We start from the raw sequence: 17687 nt of genomic DNA, 5'->3' as shown, positions 1-17687 counted from the left end.
GTCACCTTTTACATGAATTGGAGTTGGTTGGAGCCAGAGCCCAGTGGATGTCCTGTTTCTACTCCACCATTTTGACTCTGTCCCTGTCTTTGATATTTTTTTAACAGTATAAAAAAGTCCTGAGAGGAGAAAGTTTTAGGACTACTGGTCTAGCTAAATCTAGCTAAATCATCACTACAAGATTGTCTTAACATTTTTTTTTTTTTTGGTTATAGCATCTCATAATGACTTTCTTCTAAGAGAAAAAGAGACTATGATTCATATTGGTTGAAAAAATATCCCTACTGATAAAGCACAAATCCTTGAAGAAAATTTACATATTGTATCTTTCATTTATCAACTTTACTGTATGATATCATGTTGTTATTAGACAGTTTTCTTATCTTACTGATTTCCTTATAGAATCTTTCTGATTTTTTTTTTTTTGCCTTTTGGAGGGCAGTTGGGGTTAAGTAACTTGCCCAAGGTTACATGGCTAGTTTTTTTGTGTGGGTGTTAAGTGTCTGAGACCAGAACCGAACTGGGGTCCTCCTGACTCCGGGGCTGGCACATTACTCACTGTGCCACCTAGCCGCCCTATCTTTCTGATTCTTTAGGATGATAGCTTTGTTCTCATGTCATTGTGTTGAAATTATAATTCACAACAATGTATGTTTGCCTATAAAAAGATTTTTTTGCATACCTTGCCTTATGACATACCAGTTTTCTCCATTTCCCCCCCAACACCCACTCTAACACATATACCCAGATTGAAATTTTCCTTATGACAAAGAAAATTAACTCAGCAAAAACATCTTCTACAATGACAGTAAATATATTATTTTGTCCTAGTAGTGCACTTCTCTGCCTTCAAAGAGATATTTTATGATATCTTTTCCAATCTTCACTGGTTTTTCCCATTACTGTAGAGTTCAACTTCCCTTGAGCGAGTCTCCTTTTTTTCATTGTAGTCATTGTCCTCCTGGTTCTGCTTATTTTGCTTTGCACCAAAGTTCATGCAAATCATCTCATTTCTCCAAATTCCTTATATTTGTAATTTCTTGTTACATAAAACTATCCTGTTACATTCATATATTATGGTTTTTTCATTTTCTAACTGAAGGAAGGGGATCTACTTTGCTTCTGTTCTTTACTTCTACAAAAGGGGAAGGTAACAAGCATTTATTAAGTGCCTATCGTGTACCAGTCACTATGCTAAACACTTGACAAATAAAATCTCATTTGCTCCTCATAACATCCCTGGGAGGTAGCTGCTCTTGTTATCTCTGTTGTATAGATCAGGAAACCTGAGAACAGTGGCTAAGTAATTTGTCCAGAGTCAAATAGCTAATAAGTTCTGAGGCTGAATTTGAATTCGGGTCTTCCTGACTCGAGGTTCAGTACTCTACTACATCGCCTCACTGCTTCCAGAGTACTGCCGTAAGCATCTTGGTATATATCAGATTATTGTTTCCCTCTTTGATTTCCTTGGAATAAATATATGTTCATTAGTGGGATCGTTCTGTCAAAAGGGTCTGAATCAGTTTGGCACTTTCCTTGAATAATTCCAAATTGAAATCCAGAACAGCTGGACCACTTCATAGCTCTACTGCAAAAGCATCCATGTACTTATATTCCAACAACCACTACTATTTCCATCTTTGGTTGTCAGTTAGTGTGATGTAAGGTGAAACTTAAGTTCTAATTTGCATTTCTCTTGCAATTTATGTTTTAGAACATGGTTTCATGTGATCGCTTATACTTTGTATTTCTTATTTTGAAAGCCATTTATATCCTTTGCTCATTTATCTTTTGGGGAATGGTTCTGGGTGTTATAAATTTGTGTCATTTCTCTCATATAAATTGAGATTTCATGTACTTTTGCTTTTCTCTAGATTATACTATAGGGATTAGAGTATGGTATTTCCTATAGGAATTAATGGCCTTCAAGATATGTTGTTTAGTTCTTGTCTCCTTAGTTACTCTCTTTCTGGAACCCACAGATGTAATCTATTTAGTCAGTTACATTTGTGTTGTTTCTGTATCTCTAACTGGAGGCTTATTTTAAATATAGCATAAAAAAATAAAAATTTAAACACAGCATTGTCCTCAGGGTCAGATATTTCTTCTCATTTAAAGAGTACTTGCATTAAGTTCTCAGTTGTAAGTTTGTCATTAACTCATCAGGATACAGCCCAGAGGTCATTAGTAACATAAAATGTCAGCTAGAATTATCAGTGACATGCTTTTTATATCATGAATAAGAGAAAATGTGTGACTTAATAGAGATGTTGGAATGATTTTTATGGTGAAAGTTTCTAAAAATTATGAGTTTATGCAGTTTTCAAGCTTTAATGCAGTTTTATGCATTTTGCAATTTTGCAAGTTTATGCAGTTTTAACTTTAATGTAATTTTAATTATCATTAGTATAAATAAAGTTGGTTTTCAGATGAATGACATGATCAGTTAGCTATTTATGAAGTGCCTAGTATGTGCTAGGCACTGTGCTAATGAGTTCTAGGAATACAAAATGCGTGATAGAAGAATGAGACAGTCTTTGCCCAAAAAGAGTTTATATTTTATTAAGTAAAACATGTATATGTGTGTATAAGTTGTATACCTAAAAGTTACTGACACTTGCGACTGAGAAAGGCATCAACAACTGAGGAGGTCAGGAAAAGCTCCTTCTAGAAAGTGGCTGTTGAGTTGAGGCTTGAAAGAAAGCTAAGGGTTTTGAGCAGTGGTGAAGAGCAAGAGATTTTGAGCGCTGTGGAGCAGAGAGCATGGAAGGTGTGGGAACTGGACATCAAGTGTTACCTAAGAAAGAGTTAAGAAGGTCACTGTGACTAATTGTACTGGGTGCAGTGAGACTGGAAAAGCAAGTTGGGGCCAGGTGGTGAAGGGCTTTAAGTAGCAGAGAAAGGAGTTTATATTTGCTCCAGAGGAGATAGGAAATCACTGGAGTTTATTGAGTAAGGAAGTGACATGGTTAGACTTAGAATATAGAAAAATCACTTTGGCAGCAGTGCTGGAGAATGGATTTTATTGGGGCATTTTTGAGAAAGGGAGGATGGATGAAGAAATATAAGCCAAGCCTGGTGCTGAAGATACAGATCCAAAAGGGAAGACTTTCTTTGCCCTCAAGGGGCTTACATTCTAACATTACATTTTATACACACATACACACACACACATACTTGCAGTATAATAGTTTATATACCTGTAATACTCATATATACATATACAATTGTTTATATAATATGTTTGTAGTATATATACTTGTAAGTCTTTTGTATATATAGCTATATCTAAATATATATGTCTATATCTAAATATATATATATATACACACTTCCCTAAATCATTAGAGGAGTTGAGTATGCTTGAGGTAACAGACTATATTTAAAGACCAGTTTACAAGGGTACATCAACAGAAATTTGGCCACTAGCTAATACCATGATGACACACAAACTAGATAAAATCAGTTTGGGTTTCATTCCTATGCTTGATTCCAGAGTGATGGTGGCAGAGTAGCAGAAAGGGGGGAAGAAGGTATTAAGAATCTCACCATTTTTTTATGATCTAAAAATATCAGTTTAACTGTTTTTACTCACAATATGAGATACTTAATCAGTAACAAACCAATTGCTATACAAATAGAGATCAGTAACTTGGACTTAGTAGCATTTAAAATTTTTTAAAATACTTTTTACCAATTACATGTAAAAACAATTTTTAACATTCTTTTTTAAAAATTTTGAGTTCCACTAATGCATTGTTAGTGGAGTTGTGAACTGATCCAACAATTCTGGAGAGCAATTTGGAACTATACCCAAAGGGCAATCAAACTGCATACCCTTTGATCCAGCAACACCACTACTAGATTTGTATCCCAAAGAGATCATAGAAAAGGGAAAAGGACCTATATGTATAAAAATATAACAGCTTTTTTGGTGGAAAAGAATTGTAAATTGAAGTAATGCCCATCAGTTGGGGAATGACTGAGCAAGTTGTGGTATATGACAATAATGGAATACTACTATGCTATAAGAAATGATGAGCAGGTGGACTTCAGAAAAAACTGGAAAGACTTAACTGATGAACTGATTGAGTGAACTGATTTTGAGTGAAGTGAGAAGATCTAGGGGAACATTGTATACACCGTAATAGCCACATTATGAAATGATCAATTATCTTTTTAGCAATTCAGTGATCAAAGTCAATTACAATAGGCTCTTGATAGAAAATGATATCCACATGCAGAGAAAGAACTGTGGAATCTGAATGTAGATTGAAGCATACTATTTTAACTTTTTTCTCTTTTTTTGTTTTTCATGGCTTTCCCCTTTTGTTCTGTTTCTTCTTTCACAACATTACTAATGTGGAAATATGTTAGAAAAATTTGGAACTCAAAATCTAATAAAAATGAATGTTGAAAACTATCTTTACATGTAAATGAAAAAAAATTCTATTTACTAAAAAAAAAAAAGAAATTTCAATTCCAAATTCTCTCCCTTACTCCTCTCCTCGCTCCTTAAGAAGGCTTGCAGTTTGATGTAGATTATACATATGCAGTCAATGAAAAACACATTTCCATATTAGCCATATTGCAAAAGAAAACACAGACCAAAAATAAAAAAAAAAACTAAGAAAAATAAAATTTAGAAAAGCATGCTTTGATCCTCTTTCAGGCTCCACCAGTTCTTTCTCTGGAGGTGGATAGCATGCTTCATCACAAGTCCTTAGGAATTGTCTTGGACCATTGTATTGCTGAGAATAGTTAAGTAATTCATACTTGATCATCATATGATATTGCTGTTACTGTGTGCAGTGTCTTCCTGGTTTTGCTCACTTCATTGTGTGTCAGTTCATATAAGTCTTTCCAGATTTTTTTCTGAAACCCTCCTGCTTGTCATTTCTTATAGTGCAGTAGTATTTCATCACAATCGTATACCACAACTTGTTCATTCCCCAATTGATGGACATCCCCTCAATTTCCAATTCTTTGCCACCACAAAAAGAACTGCTATAAGTATTTTTGTGCATATAGGTCCTTTTCCTTTTCTGTTTTTTTTTAAGTCTCTTTTGGGATACAGACCTGGTAGTGGTACTGTTGGGTCCCACAGTTTTATAGCCATTTGGGCATAGTTCCAAATTGTTCCTCAGAATAGCAATATTTTACTATATATATTTTTGAGGATTTTCTCTGATATATGTCCTTTATGTACTTTTTAATATGACTCAGCAGTATTAATTTCTAAAAATATGAATGAGATAGAGGAAAATATGCAAACTGAAGCATTGTCAAAGTGACTCTTAATTCCTTTGTACAATTTTTCTTTGTTTTTCTTTTCAGAGAAGAACCAAAGATGACACTTGGAGAAGTGACGACCTCAAGAAATACCTTTGGGTAATGTTTCAAAGATTTAAATGAAGGTTCATTTAATTTCTGTATTATTTTTACTGATAACTTTGACTCATTAATATATATTCCATTATATGCTGTCTTTTAAAAGGGGGTTTTGGTTAGGTGACATAGAACTTACTTTTATGTCTTTATATTATTATGTGTTCAGATGAGTTTTTCTCTTGGATGACTACCCTCAGTTATAGAAATAGGGTAAAAAGCATGGGACTGAGAATGGATCTGCTGCAGGGGTTATGATATAGGAACTTTCAGATCCCATATTGTTGGGTGAGTTCTTGCTTCTTATTCATAGCTAATAAATCATATAATAATTCAATAATTCATATCCAGTAGCAAACCTCCTGAGATTCATTGTACTAGTAAAGCATATCAGACACTCTCTAAGTTTCTATTAGGTATTTTTGAGAGTATGGTGGAGTTAGTGGAGGATAGCATATCACATAGGGAAGTGGTGCATGGGTAAAAGCACCAGACCTGGTGTCAGGAAGGCCTGAGTTCAAATCTGGCCTCAGACACTTACTAGCTATTGACTTTGGGCAAGTAACTTAACCCTGTTGGCCTCAGTTTCCTCATCTGTAAAATGAACTGGAGAAGGAGATGGCAAAGCACTCCAGTGTCTTTGCCAAGAAAACCCCAAATGGGGTCATGAAGAGTTGGACACGACTGAAACGATTGAACAGTAACAGAAGGATAGAAATAGACTTCTTTCAAGGGCTTCTCCTTCAGAATCTGTAACCAGAATTCCCAGAGCTACTAGCAGATTCCTATCTGTTGCGTAGTGGTTTATACAGGTCTTATGACCACATCATTTGTTTGTGTTTCATGAAACAAAAAGTGGAGATGAATGTCCAAAACTGGACCAGGGATCAGTTTTTTGTCATAGTATCAGCACCTGTTGCTACCACCATTGATAGAGCAAGCTGCAATAAGGAGGTGAAAATTTTACAAATGGTATCAAAAAGAGGGCATAAGCTTGGGAGTTAAGATGGGCAGGCAGAAAGGGGTTATGGAAAGGAGTTTATAAGAACATTAAGCAAGAGAGGTTAGTTGTATTCTACCAATTCTACTACTATTTTGCTAATATGAATGTTTATGGTGTAGGATTATTTAATACCCATAATATTACATATGAAACAGCGTGAATCAAAACATGGTTGAAGTCTAAAATGATTGATTTAGCCTTTCATCTTGCTGAGGTTAGAAAGAAGTTCATAAAGGCATATGTTCTTTTAATTTATTTTTAGTTTTCAACATTCATTTTTATGAGATTTGAATTCCAAATTTTCCCCCTCCCTCCTCTTCTCCTTCCCCAAGATGGTATGCAATCTGATATAGGCTATACACGAATTCATGTATTCTGACACGTTTATGGGTGGATGTGGTTATTCTCTTTTGAAGAATAATGATACTTACTCAATATCAAATATACTTTGGACTCTTCAAAGGGAAACACTTTTTCTAGCCTAAGAAAGTATTATCTTTTCTCTCTTTATTCACTCTAGGCATCACAGTCAGATACTCAAAGGGAAGAAAAGAAACATAGAGAAAAGAAACTACACAGAGATTCAGAAATGAATGACTTGTTTGAATACAAAGAGTATAAGCACAAAGATCAAGAGAGAGAGATACTAAAAAGCAAAGAAAGGGCAGGGGAAAGAGACAGTCACATAACTAAAGACACTGGGAAAGGTTATTATGGTGATAGAGAAAGAGATAAACAAAGAGAAAAGAGAAAAGAAACGAAAGAACGAGAGAGAGAAAAAAATAAAGAGAAACATCGTGAACAGGATGCTGAGAAGGAAAAATATCATCGAGGGAAGGACAAAGATAAGGAAAGAAAACTTAAGAAAGAAGATTTTAAGCAAGCTCTTATTTCACATCATAACGTAAAGGGATTTGAAATGCGATATAAAGATGTGGAAAAATTAGAAAGGAAGGTTTTTTCAGGTAAGTTGACTTGTCTTATTGGGCACATCTTGGCCATTTCCCTTCAGTCTAGCAAAATTATTTAGAATTGGTCAGCTGCAATTGGATGGAGTTTTAAAAACTGTCCCTTATTTTCCATATACCATGATGGTATAACTCTCAAGTATTGCTATTGTTAGCTACCAAAATGATCTAAAATGTATTTCTCTGGGAAAGAATGATTTGCTTTTTGGAAAATTTTTCTTTATATAAATTTTAAAAATGTTTTTTTTAATTTCATTTTCGTGAGCATTTAGGTTTTTATTGAAAGAATTTACAGGTAGATAACTAGAGACTGGACTAGGTGACTGCCCTGGGGCCAGGCCCACAATGGACTGGCCACCCAAGGTGTGTGATGGGTCCCTCTTCCCATACCCCTGCTGGTCTTTACTGGTGGAGATCCTGGCTAACCCCTTCCCTGGGCTTTTGCATTGATTCTCTGGGGCCTCAAGTATAAGGAAATGGTGTGGGCAGGAGGCTGGCTCTCCTGGTGGTGGAATTGGAATGGCCAAACATTAATTTGGAATTCATAGTTCGAAACTGGATGATTCGGTATAGAAAGAGTAAGTGACCAAGTCCTGTGCCCATTGTGATCAGTTTTGCTCCATTGTTACACTAAGAATGTGCACACACACACACACACACACACACACACACACACACACTTTTAAGAAATGCAAAACAAAACATTCACCCTGATAACCAAGAGCTAGTATGGGTGCTTTAGGAGCTTCAGACAGAACGGTATGTATGTGCAGCTGTTCAAATGCAGTCATACACCAATATATCCTGTCCAGTCTGTTTGTATTAAGTTTCTCTTCCTGTTGAAACAAACAGTGGATGTCTTTTTTGTGGTACCTGCATTATTGTATACTGGCAAAATGGTTCATGGTTTGGGACCACTGGTTTTCCAGTCTGCAGACAAACGGTTACCTTATTCTTACTAGAATTTGGTGAAGATAATCAGACTCTTGTTTCAGAATTGCATCAAGATATTAATGACTGTAATAGAAGATTCTCAGGATGACCCAGATCTGTTATGGGAGGGAGTATAGATCTGCCCATTCTACTGAGATATGCATTTGGGGAAATGTTTTCAGCTGTGGACTTTCTATGGATATTCTGCATCAAGATATAACTTTTTTTATTGGGAGTTTTATTCTATCTGATATCAACTTTGTTGGGATTCTAGGATTTCTAGATGATTTCCTTGTCATCTTTTTTTTTTTAAGCAATTGGGGTTAAATAACTTGCTCAAGGTTACATGGCCAGTTATTTCTGGGTGTGGTGCTAAGTATCAGAGCCTGGATTCGATCCCAGGTTATCCTGACTCTGGGGCTGGTGCTCCTACTCGTTGTGCTACCTGGCCGCATTGTCACCTTTTTATGGCTTATGTACATCTCTATCGTGTATTCAAAGGTGCTAGCACAAAGGCTAAAACAAACAAAATAAATGAGTGTTGCTTGAGCTTATGTGGAGAACCATTCAAATGAACCATTACAGAACATTTGAATATCATTTTGCAGGTTTAAAAATATCTTAGGAAATTTTGCTAACAGAAATTGTTATCAGTGTATTGGAGGTTATAATACTGAAGCTAGATTTATAACCATCTGTAGGAATGTCTGTTCAGTAACTAGCTATAAAATAATATCTTCTAAAAATGTCACTATATGGTTAAATAAATTAGTAAAAAGTAAAATTTTAATTTAGTTAAATTAAAATTTTAATTTTTAATTAAGTAAAAATAAATATTTTTGTATCTTTTCCTATCTCTAAAAACTAAACCAATTGGCTATGTAAAAAGTTATTGTTAAATATGCGCTTTGCCACCTTCCTATATGATGAAGTATAAATATTATAATGGATATTTTTCTTTATAGTAAAATATAACACAAAATTTTAAAAGTAAAAAAAGAATTTATAGAAAATTCTAGACATCTATATTTTCTGTTAATGTTTAAAGTAATTTTTTTTTTTGCAGAAAATTACATTTTCTTGATGAAAAAAAATTTAGGTTAATTTTTTCATAGAAAACTTAGATTCCTCAATACTACCTATACTTTACTTCACAATGGATTCATTATCGTTTCTAATTGGGTCCTACCTCCAATGGTTCATGTTGTCTTATCAGAAAAGTGGCCACTTAAATTATTGCTGATAAGCAAGCTGATTGTACCTATTCACAACTGCTCATCCTGTGCAATTCCTGTCCATGTTTGGAAGCATGAGGTAAACTAGAAAAAGAACTGAATTGGAAGGCAGAGGATATGGTCTTAAATCTTAGCTCTGACACGTACAGCCTTGAGTGACCTTTGGGGAAGTTACCCAACCTCTCAGTTTCTTCACTGTGAGGATTAGCTGTCCTAAGGTGTGACTAAATTCCCTTCTATCTCTAAATCTACAATATTGTATTCCCTCTATAATCCCTCTTTTATCTTGGTCATTTAACATTTCAAGGGAAACCAGTCTTTTACTTGGCTGTCTGTCTATTATCCCTTAATCTCAGTACCATGTCATAGTAGCAATTTTTCTATTTTTCTTTTCTGGTTATTTATCACCAGTACATCGTCCTTTGTAGTACTTCTTGGGCACATATTATGGTTGGAAATCTGTTAGTGCCCTTCTGGGCTACCCCTACTCTGGCTTCTACTTTCTTTTCTCCCTAGTTCTGAATTTATAATCAGCCTCTTTAGATACATAGTATTTTCCATGTTTGAATCCCTCAGCATCTTGTCCTATTAAATCTTGTACTCTTAACACTACCATATGCCATCTCTTTTCCTACTCATTGACTGCTCAATGATGGTGGAGGAATTCATACAACTATGTGGACTAAGTCCACACAAATGTGGGTTCTCTAATCTCCACTTGGCTCTTACTGCAGAGTAATCCCCTTTCTCTTTACTATCGCATTCTCCTAGCAACTGTTTTCAAACCTTTGCTTTACTCTCCAAATTTATAACACCACTCTTCACCTTACTCTTTCAGCAAAAGACCTTGTTTCATACTTTTCTGAGAAAAATAGAGGTCTTTTGCATTAAGCCTCCTTTTCTCCCCTATTCTGTTTCTTAAAACACCTTGATATACTGTTCTTTTTGCTCTCTTTCTTTGCTCTAGTCTCTGAGGAAGAGGCACTATTTCTTTCCCTTATACTTATGCCTTTCATCCTATGTTTTCCCATCTACTCTAGCAAATTGCTTCTCCTATCATCTCCTCCTTTTTTGTTATTTTTTTCTTTGAATGATCTATTTTTCACAGTTATATGTAAAAAAAATTTTTAACATTTTTTTCAAAAATTTCTGTTCTAAATTTTCTCCCTCTTTCCCAGCTCTCCCCCTCCCTAAAGCAGTAAGCAATTTGATGTAGGTTATACGTGTGTAATCATGCAAAAGATATTTCCAAATTAGTCATGTTATGAAAGAAAACAGACCTTCCCCCCAAAAAAAACCCATAAAAAAGAAAGTGAAAAATAGAATGCTTCAATCTGCATTCAAACTCCATCAGTTCTTTCTCTGGAGGTGAATAGCATTTTTTGTCATAAGTCGTGGGGAATTGTCTTGGATCGTTGTATTGCTTAGAATAGCTGATCATTCACAGTTGATCATTGTACAGTATTGCTATTACTGTGTACAGTGTTCTTCTGGTTCTGTTCATTTCACTATGTATCAGTTCATATAAATCTTTATGCGTTTCTCTGAAATCATCCTGCTTTTCATTTCTTATAGCACAGTAGTATCCATTACAATCATATATCACTCTCCCTGGGTTTTTTTTCAAGTTATTTTTTCTTGTTATCCACTGTCTTTTTTTCTGCTGCCTATGGACATACCCAGAACTGTATTCTTGTTAAAAATCTTTCCTTGACCTTACCATTTCCTCAAGCTGTCGTCTTAAAGCTATCTAATTTTTATTGCCAGACTTCTAGAACAAACTGTGGGCATTCATTGCCTCTACTTCCTTTCCTATCACTCACTTCTCATTCCTATGCAGTTTGGATTTTTACCTTATCACTCCATTGAAAATGTTTTTCAGGGTTACCAGTGACCTCTTTAAGTACCACCTCCAGTAGCTTCTCAGTCCTCGTCTTTGTTGAAATCCCCATTCTATTTTGGCATTGGTATTTTTCATTTAAAAGGCATGTATAAGTTCGTGATTTATTTTTTTAGTTCTTAATAGTTTCCCAGAATAACTGAATTAGCTTACAGCTTCACCAGCAGTATCTTAGTGTGCCTGCCTTCCTACATCTTCCACAATTTACATATTCATTTTTTGTCATCTTTTCCAGTCTGATGTATGTGTGAGGTGAAATGTCAAAGTTTGGATTTCTCTTATTATAGTGATTTCGAGTAGTTTCATATAATTGTTGGTAGTTTGCTGTTCTTAAAATTATTCATTTATCTTTTGGGGAGTGCATGCTGGTCTTACATATTTTTGTTAGTTTCTCATCCTGGTCTCTAAGGAAGTAGCTTAATATTTAATATCAGGCTTTTATTTTATTTATTTATTTTTTTATCAAATGATTTATTAACTTCTAGTTTACATCACTCATTTCCACAAGATTTTGAGTTACAAATTTCCTCCCTGTTTTTCCCCTACCCACCACCCCAAAATAGCAATCGCACTGTATATCCCCTCCTCCAAACTGCTCTCTCCCATATCTTCTCCCATACCCCCTCCAACTTTCCAGTAGGGCACGATGGATCTCTATGCCCCTGTGCCTGTATATCTTATTTCCCAGTTACATGTAAAATAATAATGATAATTGAATATATATATATATATTTTTTAAACATTTGATTTTTAAAACTTTGAATTCCAGATTCATTCCCTTCTTCTCTTGTCACTCACCCTTACTGGGAAGATAAGCAATTCAATATAGGTTGTACATGTGTAGCTATGCAAAACATTTCCATAGTAGATATATTGTAAAAGACTGACTATATTTCCTTCCCTCTTATCCCACCTCCCACTTGTTGTATTTTCTACTTTGATCCTGTCCTTTTTCAAAAGTGGGTTCTTCCAACTTCCCTCCCCCCCAGCCTTCCCTCCCTTCCATCATCCCCCCTCTCATGCCCTTCCCCCCTACTCGCCTGTAGGGTGAGATACCATATTTAGTGTGTATGTCATTCCTTCCCTAAGCCAAATTGCATGAGAATAAGGTTGACCCATTCCCTTTTGCCTTCCTATTCTTCCCCTCCATTGTAACCATTTTCCCTTACCTCTTCTATATGAGATAGTTTAACCCAATCTGTCTCTCCCTGTCTCTTCTCATTATATTCCTCTCTCACCTCTTAATTTCACCTTTTAAGTATCATCCCTTCCCATTAAACTTGTCCTGTGCCCTCTATCTATGTATACCTGTACACAGATATACACACATTCACATATGTATTCATATGCCCATATACCCTTCTATATAGACATATATATGTATGTGTGTGTATATATACAAACATTTCTATTCCCTTCAATTATTCTCATACTGAGAAAAGTTTCATAAGTTACAATTATCATTTTTCAATGTAGGAATGTAAATAGTTCAACTTTGATAAGTTCCTTACGATTTCTTTTCCCTATTTACCTTCTCATGCTTCTCTTGCTTCTTGTATCTAAATGTTAAATTTTCTATTCAACTCTGGTTTTTTCATCAAGAATGCTTGAAAGTCCTCTATTCCACTGAATAACCATATTTTCCCCTGAAACATGATACTCAGTTTTGCTGGGTAGGTGATTCTTGGTTTTAATCCCAGCTCCTTTGACCTCTGGAATATCATATTCTAAGCCCTTCGATCCCTCAGTGTAGAAGTTGCCAGATCCTGTATTATCCTGATTGTGTTTCCACAGTATTCAAATTGTTTCTTCCTGGCTACTTGTAATATTTTCTCCTTGATCTGGGAATTCTGTAGCCTGGATATAATATTCCTAGGAGTTTTCTTTTTGGGATCTTTTTCAGGAAGTGATCAGTGGATTCTTTCAACTATTTTGCCCCCTGGTTCTAAAACATCAGCGCAATTTTCATTGAGAATTTCTTGAAGGATGATTTTTAGGTTCTTTTTTTGATCATGGCTTTCAGGTAGTCCAATAATTTTTAAATTGTCTCACCTGGGTCTTTTTTCAGGTCAGTGGTTTTCCCAATGAGATATTTCACATTGCCTTCTATTTTTTCATTTTTTTGGATCTGTTTAATAGTATCTTGATTTCTCATAAAGTCACTAGCTTCCATTGGCTCCAATTTAAATCTGAAAAAATGATTCTCTTCAGTGAGCTTTTGAGATTCTTTTTCCATCTGGCAAATTCAGCTTTTTAAGGCATTCTTCTCCTCATTGCCTTTTTGATCCTCTTTTGCCATTTGAGTTAGTCTATTTTTTTAAGGTGTTATTTTCTTCAGTCAGGTTGTTGACTCTCATTTCATAATTTTCTTGCATCATTCTCATTTCTCTTCCCAATTTTTCCCCCATTTCTCTTATTTGATTTTCAAAATCCTTTTTAAGCTCCTCTGTGACCTGTAACTAGCTCATATTTTTCTTGGAAACTTTTGGTGCAGGAGTTCTGACTTCACTGTCTTCCTCCTGTTCCATGCTTTGATCCTTTTTGTCCCCAAAATAGGATTGTAACGTTCGGTTGCTCTCCTTGCTTTGCTTCCCTTGTTTACTCATGTTGCCACTCAATTACTTGACTTTTGGGCTTTTTGCCATAGCAGGACTCTGCCACTAGACAGGGGAGCTTCATTCCAAAAGCTGGGGTTTTCTCAGCTGCCGAAGGTATTAGTTGGGTGCCCCCTCTGAAGCCTCCACATGCGCTGGCGAGGTGGTCACTCACCCCAGGACCTCCACCCTAGACTGCAATCCATATCCAAGCAAGTTAAAGCAACAGCGATTACCCCTCAGACTGGTCGCTTGGGCCCCCTACAGTCTGCAGGCCAGGAGCTGAAGCTGTCACGTGGGCGGCTGCATGGCTCCAGCGCTTTAGTGGCTTCTCCCACCTGAAGATAAAGGCCAATGCACTCCCAAACTACCGGATCCCTAAGTCCACACTGCACTGACCTCTTACTTTTTCCTTAGCATCTATTCTGGAAATTGCCACAGCTGCTGGTGATCTGAAGTCCCTCCAACCAGCAGCTGGTCAGGCCAACCCTGGGGCTAAAACGTCAGGCTCTGGGCGGCTGAGCTCGGCTCCCAGAATGCTGCGTTGGCTGCTCCCTGCCTGCCTGTCCTCAGCAGGAGGTTAGCTTCTCTGTGTCATTTTGTAGGTTCTGTAGCTCTAAAGGTTGTTCAGAGTCACCTTTTACATGAATTGGAGGTGGTGGGAGCCAGAGCCCAGCGGAAGTCCTGTTTCTACTCTGCCAGTATCAGGTTTTTATAATGGAAATATTTGGTGCTATTGACAACTTTCCTTCTTTTCCTAGATACATTGATTTTCTTTGTGCAAAGCTTTTAAATTTTATGAAATAGAAACTGTTTATTTGCTTTCTATAATCTCCTCTATCCTTTGTCATACCTATGAATGATATCTCCTTCCATTCTCTGATTTTTATTTTTTTTTTTATTTTTAAATATTTTTTTGCTTTTTGGAGGGGGGAAGGCAGGGCAGTTGGGGTTAAGTGACTTGCCCAAGGTCACACAGCTAGTAAGTGTTAAGTGTCTGAGGCCACATTTGAGCTCAGGTCCTCCTGACTCCAGGGTCAGTGCTCTACTCACTGCGCCATCTAGCCGCCTCCTTCTCTGATTTTTAAACGTTATGTTTTTTATATTTAAGTTATATTCATATAGAGGGGTTTTATTTTGTGTGTGCCATGTAGTGTAAGATGTTTTTCTAAACCCAATTTCTCCCAAATCACTTTCTAGTTTTCCTGACTGTTTTTGTGGAATAGGGAATCCTTGCATCAGTGGTTTCTGTTTTGGGGTTTATTGAACACCAGGCTTCATTTTTCTGTTTATTTCTGGTCTTGCTTCCTTGTTCTGTTCCATTGATCAAATTTTGTATTCTTTAAGTAGTACCAAATGATTTTGATGATTACCACACAGTAGTGTGGTTCAATATTCCTTCATTCCTCTACTTCCCCTTATTTTCCCTTGAGATTCTTGACTTTTTTCCCTGCAGGAGAATTTTGTTACATTTGTTGAAAACCTTGCACAATTTCCTAAATGCAAGTTCTGTCTGTTTTCCTCTTTCTAAACGAATTTAGTCCCAACTCATTATCCATTTGCCATGCGTACCTCATATAGTTTAATTCAAAGGATTAATTTATCCAAATGTATGTCATAGATTGGATAATTGGTATTATTCATTCATTTGTTTTTCTGTGTTTGAATTGCAAGATCTGTCTCTTATATCTCTTTTAAGTAATCATGACTCTCAATGAGGAGGATTTGGGAGATTGAGGCTTGATTCATTCTGCCCAATATAATTCCCAAACAAGCATTCCTTGAAAATATCACCTATAGCACAGGTTTTTAACCTGGAGTCCATAAACTTGGATGGGAAAAAATTGCATATGTATTTTCACCAACTTTTAGTTTCTTTTATAACTTTATACATTTATGTTTTTAAAACATTATTTTGAGAAATGGTCAATAGGCTTTACCAGATTACCAAGGAGGCCACGACAATGAAAAGATTTAGAACCTCTGATCTATAGGGAAATCCCTCTTTTATTTGGACTCTACTTAAGACATAGGAATACAGAATTAGAGGTAAAAAGGAACTATCTGGTCCAACTCCTTATTTTATGCATAACTGAGTTCCAGATAGATGCCTCAGGAAGATGATTTTGGCAGCTATATGATAGATGGATTGAACAGGAAAAGGGACTGGAGGCAGGGAAACTAATAAGGAACTTACACAATAGTAAGGAACTTACACAATAGTCCAAGCAGATACTGAGGAGTATTTGGATGTTGGAAATGTTGGAAAGATGGAATTGACTTGGGAACTGGCCAAATGTGAAGTGGGAGTTGGGGCTTGAGGGAGAGGCCAAGAGTCATCTTCCCTGACTATAGTGAAATTTTTGCCAAACTATGTCTTCCTGTTTTATGTCTTACTTGTTAGTAATAATTAGATGATTATTGAGCAAACATATCTCCGTGGTTACATCTATAAAGGAATCTTGCATTACCTTAACCTAATTAGATAAATTCATATTTTTGAAAAGGGACCTTATTTAAGCCTGCATTTTTTTCTTATGACTCAGTTGCTCATTTGTAATCCACATACAATAGATCTTGTAGGGTCTTGTATTTTCTATACCCCTTAGTAATTTGTGTGATCATGAATGTATGTCCTGGTATAGAAAATTGTCCATGAAAGCCTGCTTCTTCCTGTTGCATAATGAAAATTACTCTTCATATGTGTATGGGTAGGTGCTTGCTAGTGAACTTAGTCATCTTTTCTTGGGGGAATGGATAATGGTACCATACAGAATTTTTCCATTTGTTTCGTATCTTCTTCTCTTAGATAAAGCCTGAAATTGATCCTTCAGTGCTTTCAAAATTATGTCTGATCTAGCTTGTATTTCTTTTTTGTGTACTTCTTCTAGCCTCGCTTCTCTTCCTGACTTTATCTTCTTAAGTGTCATTTTAAATTACTCATATAGCGCATTGGCTACAAAGGTTCTAGAGCCCAGACTTCCATCTAGAATGAGAAAAAATTTCTGTAAAAACATTGGCCCGTCTGTTAGGTTCTTTGCTTATATCCTGGATTAGTTTAACTTCCCCTATAAATAAATAAAAATTATATTGTGGTGATGGAAAGTATGTTGCTTAAGAAACTGTCAGCTTCATTTTAAAAAGTAACTTTCTTCTAAGTTCATGATATTGTTAATTATTGCTTTTAGAGAGCTTGGTAGTCCAGTATACAAGCCATGTTTTATTAAATAAGAGCAAAGTAGTGTAAGATATAAATCTATTGTTTCAATTATCAACTCAAGATCCTAATCTTCATTATTCTTTTACTGAACCAATGTAAATTTAACATCATATTTTAATTTAAAAGGGAAAAAATCCCCATCTATCCAGGAAATAAGAAATGCCAATTAAATAGACAAAAATACCACATTGCTTTTTTTTTTTCCCTTGTGTAATATACTCTGCATGGTTGAACTTTTTAAGTCTTATCTTAAGACAAGTAACTTTTTATGTATAATTTACTCTTAATTCATAAGAACTCTAAGGTCAGATATAACTTTCAAAATAAAATAATTATTGAGCCCTTAGAATAAGCAATAATCTTTTTCCTTTAAAATAAAATAATTTTGTTTTTCTCCTTCCTTCCTTCCTTCCTTCCTTCCTTTCTTCCTTCCTTCCTTCTTTCCT

At 35.7% G+C, this 17687-nt stretch overlaps 1 protein-coding gene and 1 pseudogene across 1 annotated transcript in view; both read left to right on the top strand.

The window, feature by feature from the left end:
• DYNC2I1 (dynein 2 intermediate chain 1) overlaps positions 1-17687 on the top strand; it is a 112490-nt gene that overhangs the window by 15597 nt on the left and 79206 nt on the right. The window contains exons 2-3 of the mRNA XM_069086069.1: positions 5338-5391; positions 6912-7356. Of these exons, the coding sequence (XP_068942170.1) occupies positions 5338-5391; positions 6912-7356 (499 nt within the window). The remainder of the gene's footprint in view (positions 1-5337; positions 5392-6911; positions 7357-17687) is intronic.
• On the top strand, positions 7879-10745 carry LOC138159735 (E3 ubiquitin-protein ligase RNF170-like; annotated as a pseudogene).

This window comes from Petaurus breviceps, unplaced genomic scaffold, assembly GCF_028583685.1.
Source record: "Petaurus breviceps papuanus isolate PSGF00001 unplaced genomic scaffold, PetGlider_PUasm1.0 178, whole genome shotgun sequence".
Lineage (NCBI taxonomy): Eukaryota > Metazoa > Chordata > Mammalia > Diprotodontia > Petauridae > Petaurus > Petaurus breviceps.
This window is presented reverse-complemented; position numbering and strand designations above follow the sequence as displayed.